This window comes from Pseudonaja textilis, chromosome 5 (assembly GCF_049901715.1).
Source record: "Pseudonaja textilis isolate UNSWEBS1 chromosome 5, rPseTex1.2, whole genome shotgun sequence".
NCBI classification, from domain to species: Eukaryota; Metazoa; Chordata; class Lepidosauria; order Squamata; family Elapidae; genus Pseudonaja; species Pseudonaja textilis.
In genome coordinates this window covers 60,594,556-60,608,438 of record NC_141994.1, presented here as the reverse complement: position 1 = coordinate 60,608,438, position 13,883 = coordinate 60,594,556, and the positions used below count along the sequence as shown (strand labels likewise).

Sequence of the window (13,883 nt, the reverse complement as noted above, 5' to 3'; positions counted from 1 at the left end):
TCGAATCCCTTGCGTCGCGTAATGGAGTGAGCTCCCATTCCTTGTCCCAGCTTCTGCCAACCTAGCAGTTCGAAAGCATGTAAAAATGCAAGTAGAAAAATAGGGACCACTTTGGTGGGAAGGTAACAGCGTTCCATACGCCTTTGGCATTTAGTCAGGCCGGCCACATGACCATGGAGACATCTTCAGATAGTGCTGGCTCTTTGGCTTTGTAACAGATGAGCACCGCCCCCTAGAGCCGGAAACGACTGGCATGTATGTGCAACCTTTACTTTTACCTCAGGACAAGCTAGGCTAGTTAGCTGACCTGAATTTTCCTTTCACATCATTGCATATTAGTCTTGCACTGTCTTCTTTCCATGTTGCTCTAGTTATGGCTATGTTCAAAAGATACAAAGTTAGGGCTGCTAACTTTGGTTATAGCAAAAAGAAGCTAGATCCAGCCTTCAAAATAAAAGCACTGTGTCATTTCTTATTTCTTTAGACCAAGATAAAGGTCCCTTACACAGAGAGAAATGTGGCTGTATTTATAATACTGGCTTGTGGGTTGTCTAGCTTGTATGAGTCAGGAAGTCTTGTTCCTCGGGGGCTCAAGGCCCTTCCTCGCCACCTTGAAGTCTTTAAAAGGAGTATGATGGTAATCTCCCAATCCTAGTCATCAAACTTTGATAATAGGATGGAACTGAAAATGAGGTCAGATTTTTTTTGGTCTTTTTGAAGGGTAAAGCAATGCTAACATGCAAAATAACCACAGCATTCCTGTTCTTAGAGGCAGACACAGAGTGGCAGAACTGTGCACAAAATAATGACTAAAACAGTGCAAAATGGAGCAATGGAGTAAATTGCGTGGCTCCCATTAAGTCAAGGAGCCTTCAGTTAAGGAGCTCCTATTAAACTAAAAGAACTTTATTTTCCAGTAAATGTGTTTGGAATCAGATGTCCTGTCAAGTTGTTGGGGCAAAAAGTGGAATTTGACTTGGGTAACAACTGTTTTAATGGACACAGCCTCTTCCAGTGTAGGCCTTTTTCCCAAACTGCATCCCTTTCCAAGATTAAAGAACTATGAGAGAGAAGACAGCTGTTCCTCCTGGGCTGCTATCCACTGGCAATTTATAAACACATTTGTTAAAAGCATCCATTTCTCCCCGCCCCCATAAAAAACTTGGGGAACAACGGCATTCATCTCAGCTGGATAAATAATAACACATTGGTTGTCTTGCTTTGGGTATTATGTTTCTCAGACTCAATGAAGGACTCCTTTGCTGATCCCTAGGCCACTGTGTAATTAGTTTGTCTTGATTATCTTGACAGTTACAGTAAGGCAAATAAAGAGAAAGCCAAAATACACCATGGAACAGTAATAAATTGTATCAGTATGCAAAGAATATTCATGATTTGCAGAATGGCACAAGTTCAAGACCGCTTAAGAGTGATGGGTGACCCTGGCAGCAGCAACACTATCAGAGCCACCACTCGATCGACTCCATCTCCAGTTGGGGTCAAAAACATCCACTAGAGCAGGGGTCTCCAACTGTGGCAACTTTAAGACTTCTAGACTTCAATGCCCAGAATTCCTCAGCCAACTTTCCCAGCATTCTGGGAGTTGAAGTCCACAATTCTTAAAGTTGCCAAGGTTGGAGACCTCTGCATTAGAGAACACTGGTTTGCACATTCTTGCTGTAAAATACCTCTGTGTATTTCAGTAAACTGACTTTAAAAATGGTCCAGATCTTTTATCATTGAGGAGATGTAATCCTAAAGTGGGGGAAAGCAGTGCAAGCATATAAAAAAAAATATCTGGATTTTTCCCTTTTTTTTTGCGGAGTTGGGGTGATGGTGGTGGATTTCAGCTACTTTCCCATTTCTTGTACAAGTTAATGGAGGGGTAATTGGCAACATACTTCTAGTGCTGGAATCTTTTCAAGTTGCCTTGAAGGTGAAGGAGCAATGAATAGCAAAGGGCTTCTATATTGGCATAGGAATGGCTCTTTCCCTAGCCGGAGTGGCCATCTTAGCCCAACCTGGCCACAGCCATCCATCCCTTTTAATTCCTGGAAAATGGTGTTAAGCGTGCCAGAAACAGTTTAGGTGTAATTTTGCCACACAAGTTTCTCAATCCTTAGAATCAGCATGCAGCCTGTTTCTTTCCTCTTTCCCCTAATGTCCCCTCCATCCCAAGACATCCCTAATTAGGGGTCCAAATTAGAATTAAATCAGAACTCTAAGCCAACTTAGAATATTTTCCATCTGTAATAGACCTCAATTCTAAATAGTGAGTGCCAAGCATTATACATTTTTGTATAACTTGGGCCTTTTCAAACTGCTGAGCTGAAATGTATTCTTTTTTAAAAAAAAATAAAGTTTTATTTGGGTTTTCACACATACAAAATACAAGTAAAACATCTTTTTTGAAAATAGCATGGTCCCGGGTTGAACTTTTTTATATAAACACAAAACTCAATTTCATGCTCCTTTCTGTGTTCTATTCCATATCTTATACTATTCTACATTTTCTATATAGTTTTTCCCCTCTTTTAATTTTCTCAATTTTATTTTGATTATCTCATCTCAATTCAAATCATTATATTTATACTTTAGTCTGTTCTGTTTCAATTTCATATTATCTTTTCTCATTAAACAAATTTTCTCCTGTAGTTACTAATTGCAGTATGACACCTTTATATCTTTTAATTACATCCATTCAACTCTTATTTAAACTTCAATATATACCTTAACTTTATGACCTTCAATATAATACATCATACATAACTTCCAATCGAATTCTGCTTGGCACATTCTTATAATACACACTATATTCTTTAAAAAAGAAAGAAAGATTGTAAATATATGTAATTATAAACCCTCATTCCATTCCAGTTCAGTTCTATTATTAATAATCATTAAAGCCATAACATCTTTAACACTTCTTTTCAATTAAATATCATACTTCCTTAAAAACACATATAATCTCCATAATTAATTTTTCCCTTATTTCTCTTCACATTTTATAAATCATTAAATATTCATTTTGTTACATTTATTTGACAAGCATTCCACTGAATTACGATAGCTATTTTATCAGACATTTTAATCATACATTGTTTCATATTTTCTAAAATTATTTCTGCTTCTAATATAACCATACTATCTTATGTACCTTTGCAGAATCCCCTTTTCCATTGAATTTTCACCCATTATCTCTAAATAGACCCCGTTTCTCTATATTTTGCTTCTGTCCTTTATAACTTCTTTTCCTTTCTTTCTTCCCTCTCATCTTCTCCCTCCCCTTGTCTCTCTACTTCTAATTCTCTCTTCTGCATTTCCCTCTTCTGTTGCTTTCTGATTTCATACTTATTTTTCACTCTAATTTTTTGGGGAGTTGTTTTTCCCAATCTTAAACTTTCCATTCCCTTTCCCCCCTTTCCTTTTTTCCCCCCACCTAAAATTACTTGTTCATTAAAGATGGCTTCTTCTTTGTCGCAATCTTCTTGTTCTTCAGGCATTTCTTGTTGTTTCTCATAATTCCAAATCTCCATTTCTAAAAACTGAAATACGAAGCCAAAAGAACCTCTCCCTTCTTGTGCATCTTCTTTGTACTTTTTAAGTTCCATTTTCAGTTCTTCTAAAAGTGGAGCCATTTTAAAAAAATTTAAACAACCACCCGATTGATTTTAGTTATTCAAAACAATAACCAAGAATCCAGAAATCATCAAGTAATCCAGATAGTCCCGAGTTATATCTTATTTCTTTTTCGACTTTCTCTTCCTGGGGTTTTTGTTGCGATATTTCAGTTAGAATGTATCTTTTGGAAGTCTTGTTGAGATTTTGCTGTAAGTTCTTTTTTAATTCCAGGCAGTCTTCTCCCTTCCAGATCCTGCCCTTTTATCTCCTTTCCTGTTTTCAAAAGCTTTTAATTATCCAGAAATCTTTATTATCCCTTTGACTTTTTATTTTCAGCATTAAATACCTATTGATGTCAAAGTGGATTTTTTTCTAATTTCTTGCTTAAGTCTCTTAGCTGTCAGTATAGGAAAAGGAGAAAACCAAATTTTTCCCTTTCCTCTCTCCTTTGCAGCTTAAAATTCTTCTTAGGGAACAATGTTATTGTTTTTTAACAGTTTCAATTCCAGGGTACCTTATTTGTTGCTTTTGCTGTTTAACCCGGTCAACCAAAACTTTCTCTTCTTATCTTCCTCCTGCACATACTTTTCCGGTTGAGTTTTTCTTTGTGGTGGCCATTTCTGACCACTGTTGCAACCGCCTTCGGGAAAGGGAGTAATGGCCAGCTGGGGAGTAGAGATGCGGCTCTCCTCAACCCTGCTGGCAGTCTCCCTCCTCCTCACCACCTCTACGGGGTGGCTTAGTCCTGAAACCAGCCAGCTCGGGGTGCTCCAGCAGCAAGCACGGATCGAAGCCTCTCAGAGACGAGGTTTCGGTCTGTCGCTGAAGAAGCTCAAACCAGAAGAGCTGAAATGTATTCTTGAACAACCTGGGGACAATCATTATGTGAACTTGGCAGGAAAAGATTGCCAAGCTGTGTTTGTGCCATAGTTTGGTGTGGATGGAAAAATGTCTTCTGAAACCATGGCTATGCCGTTAGACTAATGAGACTAATTTTGTTCTAGTATATGAAGTGAGGACATAATTGACAGTCAGTTTATTAGAGTAATGTAGTCAATAGCAACGGGGGTTAAGCCACAATCTTAGGCCCCATGAAATTTCCCCTGGCTAGAATTGTGTAGAAAAATGACTTTTTGGGGGGCAACTATCACAACGTAGATAGATGTGTGATGGGCACCAGAAGTGGAGAGATATCATTGCTTTGGGTGGTGAAGAAAATTGACTGTGAGAACCAGAATGTGTTGTAAAGACTATATTCATAAAGATATATAGATGAGTGTGTTCTTTGTTGTGCTAAAAAGACAAGCCAATTCCATCCAACAGAAAAAACATATAAGGATCAGCGTGTCATCTATGGTTAAGCACTGGTATAATCAACATGCCTTAAGTACCAAAGTGGAGAAATGCTGGTCCCCAATTCTTTCCCAACATGGTTCCCACCAAATCTATACATCTTCTGTGTAATAACCACATCTGAGGTATTGTAAGGAGTGTGACATCAGAAGATTCATCACTTTGAACATTTCACTCTTGGAATAGGAGATCTTAAAATTTACTGTATGAAGGTTTTTTATATATATATATAAAAAAGGACATAACACTTAATTTTTAAACAAGTTTATAATCTCCTCATGAACTTTGTTAATAAAAAAGAAACAACTGAACAAAAAAATGTTTATATTATCAAGGCAAAGTTGAATATATAACACAATTTCTTTGCAATTCATTATCTTGTCAGTAACATGACTCCATCAATTAAACACATATATGTTGAAGGCAGCATATGCACTTGTATTACAGACATCTATTATCTCCCACTGCTAGTCCTTCCAAAAGGAACTCAACGTATGTCAGACTATATATGCAAAAGTTGTCTCCTCCTCTATTAAAGTGCAACACATCACTTTCCAAGTAGACAAAAAAATAAAATCTCATCTTTACTATACCCATCTGCAGTACATAAACATGGGGGAGCCATCCCACAATTTTTCACCCTTCTGACAGCCTACTATACTATCTTTGTGATTAATTTGATAAAACAGAACTTAGTGTTCTAAATTCATCATAAACTAAGTCTGATGAAAATAATCAACTATTTTGGCAGGGATGAATTAACAGCATGCATTTCAAGTTATAGGAGCAACTGCATCTCATTCGCTTGAACTATCCTTAAAATAATAGGTACAAGCCATCAGTAATGTGACTGCTACTATAGGTAAGTCAAGCTTATGAGCTGTTTGTATTTAAGGAGATGCTCAAGACAAATTTAGTTTATTTGGTGAATGCCTGAAAGATGCATTATTTCATCTAAGTCAAAAACAGATGGAAAAAAAACCTAAAGGCAATTATGAATTAAACTTGGCTCAAACCTTTAAGATGCAGCATTAATAAGAATGTCCCAAGGGTGAAATTACAAACCATCTGCAATAAATTCAGTGTTCTTTTTCTGACAGGAAACACTTGATAGTAATTCAGATACATCTCTGCTGAAACACTGGTTATTTCAAATGGAAAAGGTGAAAGGTATTCCCCAAACTAACCAGGTTCAGAATGTTTGAAAGTACATTCATGTTTAAGATATGATTAGCAGCAATAATAAATCTAATTATGCTATGCATATTTATGTTAGCCAAACCCTGGAGCAGTAGTAGAAATCTTCTACCACAATGACAAGCCCTTTAAGATTATATTTTCAAAGAAACAATTGAACTCTTGGCAGAGGCATTGGAAATATAATTTAAGTTATGTGTAAAAAAATTCAGAGTATGAATGCCAACTTCCATGCATCCCTTCAATTTAAATTTGCACTACTAAAAAAAATAAGAAACTTGAAAAAAAATACAATTGCAGGACTAATTTATTTTTCTCTTGTAAAGGGACTCCATGTATTACCATATGATATAGTGAGGAAATCAAGAGTTAGTGATGTTCCTGTGAAGGCCACACTGGTCTGGTCTTCCTCAAGACTGACAAAAGGCAACTAAAAGGTATCTTGAACCTAAGTCATCTGTTTCCTTAAACCAGAATTTCCCAATCTTGCCAATTTTAAGTACTTTCAACTTCCAGAATTCCCCAACCAGCCATGCTTAAAATGAACAAGATTGGGAACTGCCTAAGACAGAGGTCTCCAAACTTGGCAACGCTGGCTGGAGAATGATGGGAGGTAAATTCCACTAGTCTTAAAGTTGTCAAGTTTGGGGACCCCTGGCTTAAGATAACTGTAAAAAGAGGAGTTCACAACTTTGCCGATTCATATTTGAATTCCTTTGGACAATACATTTAGTGTTTATATTTTTAAAGTACAACTTTTCAATTTCTACTCTACCTTTTTTAAAATTTAAAATCAGACAATAGACACACAGTCAGTAACTGCCCCAGCCAGAGGATCACACAGACAGTAAATTGACAAGCAGAGAACAAAACAGAAAAATAAAATTTAAAAAAACAAAAACAAACCCTGAAAGATTTTAAGAATACCAATGATGACAGGGTTACAGCACTCACCACACGCACTGGAAAAAAAATCAGTATTCTTATGTTTAACGCTTTTGACACTAAAAAGTTCGGAAATGCTTTTATTCTCTTGTTTAAAAAAAATGTCGACAGACAGCCATTTTGTTCAGAAGGTAACAGCTTCCTTTATAAATGGAAAAAAAGTAAAAAACGTTTATTACAAAAGCAGCACCGGTTGCACTGATAAAGATTGAGTGTTTGGCAAGAGAAAAATTTGTCTTGGTAACTTTGGCAGCCCCAAACCACCCACTGCCCAATTTCTCTGCTCTGTCACCTTTTCCAAAGGAGAATATATTCGATATGCAGCAATCTGCTTTCACTTCTATTGCAGAAATAGCACCTCTCGGATTCCAATAATTGTGACAAAAATGTATCCTATTTCCATAAAATCACTCCAGGATTCTATGCTATGGCGATCTACTCATATGAGATTAGAAGTTTATTTTATGTTCAGATATAGAAATTTTCCTGACAGAATATATTAGAATTGATAGAAGAAACAGATGTTCAATACTACTGATGAATGTGGATGTCTATATATTCCCAGCCACCTTTAATTCTTCCCCACATTAAACAAATGGTATTTGATGATACATCTATTTTGCTGTACTTTTTGTTTCTTTAGCTATTGCAAGTCTTTGGGAGTTCTCAGATAGTACTTGGCATTCCTACATAAAAACAAGGGCCAAAAGTAGTCATTGTAACAAATCGTTAAAAAAGAAAGGTGTTTTACATTGACCTCTTGTTTTGTTTATAATTGCATAATTCTGAAGTTGAAGTTCCCCTTTCCTCTTTAAAAAAATATTTGAAATCTGGTTTTGATGAAATTAAGAGTGAACACCTGGATCATTAAACAATCCAACGAGGATGGCACAAGAAATTACCTTAATTTTTCAAGAAGCTGTTAATATGTTCAAATTTTCTCTGTGCAGCATCTTTGGAGATCACGGAACATATTTTATTAACAGAAAATCAGCTTTTCAGAGCTTGAACGAAAAGGAAAACAATTCTCAAAATAGACAAGCCTTGTTAGCCAATAAAATCTATTGACATGGCTAATGTAAATAAAATTCATGTAAAACTGAAGTGAGTAACGAGGCACATAAAAAAAGAATGCTTTTCCAGAAAAACTTCTCGGGGTATATTTTCTGGACACAAAAGCTTGGCCTTACTTGTAGTAGACCATAAAGATATCAAAACTGAGGAAAGCTGTGACTGTTCACTGAAATATCAGATTACCAGACAAAAGTCTGAGCATTTCGTTTTGACTTGCAATGGAGCCAAAATTATTTAAATCTACAAGATTGTTAACCATCTTCTATTTTATGATAAAAAGGAAATAAGAATATTATGCTCTTCCAGAATTACTCCTAAACTTACAACTTTCAGAGAGATCAGGACTGGAGTGTCCAGGATTCCTAGATGACATGGCCAACCGGAATAGGATCTACAAACTCACGGCCAGCTATTTGTATTTAAGGCCAACAGTTCCTAGAGAAATGAAGAAAGACAGGTCCTCTTTCCAAATGGCCTAAAGATTACCTGCAATATAGATAAGAACTTGTTTGTGCATTTTTTTCTCAAGTTTTTATTGAAGGCTTAGATCCATCCTTAAAATGCAAGAAAATCCATGGTAAAGGGAAAAGATTTTATACAGGAAGGAAAAGAAAAGCTACACGGGAGCTACAGTCCAGATGTATGAGAAGAATGGCAAGGGTTCAACAGCTGCTATACTAATAAGAGTAATTTAACAACTTTCTCCCCCCTCCCCAGAAAGTGGTGAATGGAATGCAAACAATAGTATTTATCACCATTTCATTGCAGTGGGGCCTTTTAAGTTGTTCTTGGAATATTATATTTTTTGTAACAGATCCTGTTTTGTATTAGTGTAGCCACGTGTGGGGGAAGAGTTAAATGCTCAAGAAGCTTTAGCATAAACAGGGAAATAAGTACATGAGAATAGCACCAACTATCTTCTCCATTTTTCAGAAAAATTCCCCCTTCAAACAAAACAAAACAAAACAAAAAGCTATCAAGGAGAATCTTAGCTAAGTTTACAAGCAGAAGTAATTTCAACCAGAGATAAGGAAATTCCAGAGCTTTTCCTACAGAGAATGGATTATTTTACAGCAGGGAACAAGGGCGGCTGAAGATCCAACCATATAACTCAATAGGATAAGAACTGGTGGCAAAAGTTAGGCCTGAAGGCTGAGATGGTTTTATAGGCAGCATTAAATTCCTACAGTGAGTAATTATGGATGAAGGAGGAAAATCTGACAGGAAGCTTTCAAAGCAGCAGGTCATACCAAAATATGCCATTCAAGGAATTAGGGCCAAAGATGTGGCTTTAATATGAGACATGGGTGAATACTATGTATAAGTTGCTGTCTATATGCCTTCCGGTAAAGGCAACTTGCCAATTTAAGATCACTCAGGTCTCTTTTATGTTAAAAAGCATTAACTAGAGGCTCTAGTTGCTTTAAAGCTATCATTACAGATCTCTAAAACCATGGAGGTGCTAACTAAGAGCAATATGAACCCTTCATTAGGAAACCCCTAGGAAGAAAGGCTGTTTATAATTCAAAACCAAGCTTATTTATGCCCAATCCGTTTTCTGAAGCATCTACAAGACAACATGAACACCTAATTTGCCCCACTGCATTCTTTGAAAATTGCATGCATGACATCATGCGAGCTGGCTTCCCAGATCTGAAGATGGGCATGTGCTGGATAGAGATGAGGCAGCAAGGAAAAGAGGACATCAGTGATGAAGAATGCAATATATGGCATCCAGAAAGGAAGAAATTTTTTTTTAAAGTGAGACTATATTGTAGATATTGCGTTCTTTGTCAAAGAAGGAGCATATTTATGCTCTAAAGATTCCGCATGATCCTGAATCCTGAAATAAGGAAATTAGTTTAATGAAGGCAGGAATATAGCAAACCAAAGTTCCAGTGAATGTTTTTAAGAATAAATTATGCATAGAACTAGTAGTGCCCTTAGTCAAAAGGTGTTTTTATTATTAATATAATAATATACTAATATAATATACTAATATATTATATTAATATAATTCAAATGAATATTCAGATTCCTAATTAGGCTGCGAATTGCAATATGTTAACCTAATCCCATGTAGAAAAGCTATTCTGAGCTCTCAATCACTGATGGAGGCTCTGGAACATACCACTGTGGATATGATGGAACTCCCTAAGAACCCAGAAATCAGATAAAATGAGAGAAGTGGGGGAAAAAAAAGGGGGGGGGGGCACAGTTCAATCAAAAATGCAACAATAGTGTTATACTAAAGTTGACTAAAAATACCAAGAAAATGAGCTGAAGAAAACAGCCACCAGATTTCATAGCTCATTTTGGTAAACAAAAATGAGGCTCACAATAAGCAGAACAATAAAGAAAACACAGGGACGTATCCTGTGCTTATTTAACAGAATGCATCACTAAGAATGGGGGACACTTCCCACCTCTCCTTTAGGATCAATCCTCTTGTAGAGACATAAGCAGCAAACCTAGCTAAATGGATGTTGGCCCATTATAAGACACTATTAGAGGACATTGAATTCCTCACACAGGCCAAAGATGTTCATTACTTGGAAAGTAAAATAAAGGCAAGTGCCTCGTCACACTTTCTAGTCTTGGCAAATTTCAGAGCGGACACATCCCAGAGCCAACGGGAACGGCATATATTCCAATGGAGAAAGGCAGTAAGAAGATGAATGCAGGCATTATCGACTGGAGGAATTACCAGTTTATGTTCATTTGTTTATAAAAAGGTGCACCAAGAGTGTTTCCTCCCCCTCCTCCCCTTTTCATATGCTTTATTATTCTCATGACTCCTTGAACTGGGAGAGCCTGACCTCGTGGCAGGCTGCTCTGGAGAAGCAGTGCTGGCTTCAGTCACGATGATTCCTCAAGTGCATTGACAACTTGCTCCAGGATGTCTGGGCAGTGATCGGCTATCTGCTGGAGAATGGCATTCGCAAACTCTTGTAGCTCTGCGCTGTCCTTCTCGGCCTTTTCCAACTCGTTGTGAAGCTGCAAGGAAAGGAAGAAGAAGAAAAAAATGTTCAGTCCCTACACTCGGGTTCATTACATGGCCAAATCAAGATTCAGTTTTCCCTCTTAAGGGTGTTTAAAAAATAAATAAAAGGGCCCTCCCCATGTTATTTGGAGGCAATCGTATAATCTGAATATATACTGAAATCAACTGCAGCTCCTTGATCCATTAGATGAAGGGGCTTCAAACTTGACAGCTTTAAGACTTGTGGACTTCAACTCCCAGAAGTCCTGAGCTAACATGACTGGAGGAGGGATTCTGGGAGTTGAAGCCCACAAGTCTTAAAGCTGTCAAGTTTTCAGACCCTTGCATTAGATACAAGTAGTCCTCAATTTGCTACACTTGCCCTAGTTCAAAGTTACAACAGCACTGAAGAAAGTGACTTACGACTGCTTTTCATACTTACGACTGAAGCAGCATCCCTGTTGTCACGTGATCAAAATTCAGACACCTTGCAACTGACTCATATTTATGACGGTTGCAAGTGTCCCGGGGTCATGTGTTCACCCTTTGTGACCTCCTGACAAGCAAAGTCAATGGGGAAGCCAGATTCACTTAACAACCATGTTACTGACTTAGTAACTGCCATGATTCACTTAACAGCTGTGGCAAGAAAGATTGGGGGGAAATGGGGAAAAATGGGGGAAAATTCAATTAACTATTTTACCTAGCTACAAACATCTTGGGTTTAATTATGGTTGTAAGTCGAGGAACACCTGAACAAAAATTTGCAAAACATTTTAAAAAACGAACTAGATTAAGAAGTTTGAGCTCCTTTGTACTCTAGTGTTCTGTCTAAAAGGCAACACATTTCCAGATGCTGCCGTGAACTCAGATCAGCTCCATGCAAGAACCATTTGAAGTTCAGAAATAGTTGTTATTTGCCTGAGATATTTTTTCTAAGATTAACATTATCAAGTCAAGTTTGACTCTTGATGACTATTTTAATGGATATACCCATGTTGTTTTCTTGGCAAATAGCATCAGTATAACAATAAAAAGGTTTATTGATGCCTTCTTTACTCCTGGTGGTCTTTCAGCCAAGTATCATCTCTCCAATTTCTCCCTAGAATATATATTAGCTATGCTCCAAATTCAAGGAACAACATTCAGACAATTCATTCCCAGGGACAGAAAAATTGTTCTGTTGTCACACATATACCACATGAAACATCACTTTTTATGTCTTAAAAATAATAAACTGGTCCAAAAATCCAGGATGTTTCTCTGGGATATGTATTTTGATGGAATTTTAATGTATATCCATCAAACCCAATTTTCTACTACCATCAATTCATGCAGACTTCTGTCCGTTCTCTGAATTTAATTTCTTACATGTTTTTCTTCTTTAAAACCTAATAGCAAGCTGTGACTTTCAGAACTTGAGGTAGAAAGAGATGCATCCATTAATCTGAATGCTTATCAGGCCTCCAATAAATAAAATTCTTTGGAAACTTAAAATAAATTTATAAATCTTTATTGTAGGGAAACAGAAGTACCATAAAAGAAAATTCTTGAATTCAAAATTGATTTAACTTCTGGTATATTTAAAAACTGTACAAGGTAGCTTCTGTATATTTTCTACTGACGTTAAATATTTTGTTCAAATTTGATACTTGAAACAGTGTTAAGAAATATGAAATATCTGCACACCCTGTTTAAAATATATTTCCACATGTATAATCTTTTTATGGCATTCATAAATATTTCGTAGGGGGCGTGCATAAGTGCACCAATCGTGCCTACCATCCCTGTCCTATTGTTTCTTTTTCTATATTGAAAAACTGGCATAGTTAAAGTAAAGCCAAGGAAGATGGAGGGACCACAGTATTTTATGCAAAGACATTTATGATTTTGACCAATTTTAAGTTATGGCTGATGAAAATATGGCATCTTTAGTGAAGGCTCTCAATGAATGTGGAGTACCAGGAACTAGCAAAAAAGCTGATTATTTAGACACCTTGGCCAAGCTTGATTAAGAAGGATTTGGACTTCTGGAGATACAGAGCCCTGACATACAGATTTCAGATAAATATGGACACATTGAGAAGTAAGGAGGGGTATTGTTTTAATGGGGCCTATTAATGAAAAAATTGGAACACTGGCTCATTACGTTCACAGCCTTCAATGTCTATGCATTAATGTTCAATATAAGAAAATAAACAAAATGGAACTGAGCTCCTGATATAGAAAGCAAACATGATTTAAAAGGTGTAACAGAGTACTGATTTGGAATAATGTGATTCCTATGTCTTTATCTGTTACATATTTGTATAGGGATTAGAATATGATTATCTATATGCTTAAATGTTCTGCTTTATGTTACTGGCTAACAGATGTTTTGATTTATTCAAGTAACTGAAGAATACAGTTATCTAGAGGTCAGGAAGAAGTATTATTTCATGAATTCTGAGGTGGTAGCAGCTGACATTACTTGAGGAAGGGTGGATTTTAATAAGGAACCAACTATGGATATACATCGGGGAATAAACATTTCTGGCCACAGCAAGCTTTATTTGTAAGAAAAGTGAAAATAGATATGTATCTGAAATTTACTCTATGCAAGAGACTGTGTTCCAAGTTCTGGGTTCTTCAGATCTCTCTTTTTCCTTTAGTATTATACATGTGTATGTTCTTATTATTTATATTATCAGGATTTGGACATAGCATTGTG

The 13,883-nt window shown here is 36.6% G+C and overlaps 1 protein-coding gene across 6 annotated transcripts in view; it reads right to left on the bottom strand.

Moving 5' to 3' along the window:
• Positions 1-5,222: 5,222 nt before the first annotated feature.
• ERC1 (ELKS/RAB6-interacting/CAST family member 1) overlaps positions 5,223-13,883 on the bottom strand; it is a 140,653-nt gene continuing 131,992 nt past the window's right edge. For all 6 annotated transcript variants that reach the window (XM_087935049.1, XM_087935046.1, XM_087935048.1 and 3 more), the window contains one exon: positions 5,223-11,187. In XM_087935049.1, coding sequence (XP_087791175.1) covers positions 11,050-11,187 — 138 coding nt within the window. In that variant the 3' untranslated portion in view covers positions 5,223-11,049. The remainder of the gene's footprint in view (positions 11,188-13,883) is intronic.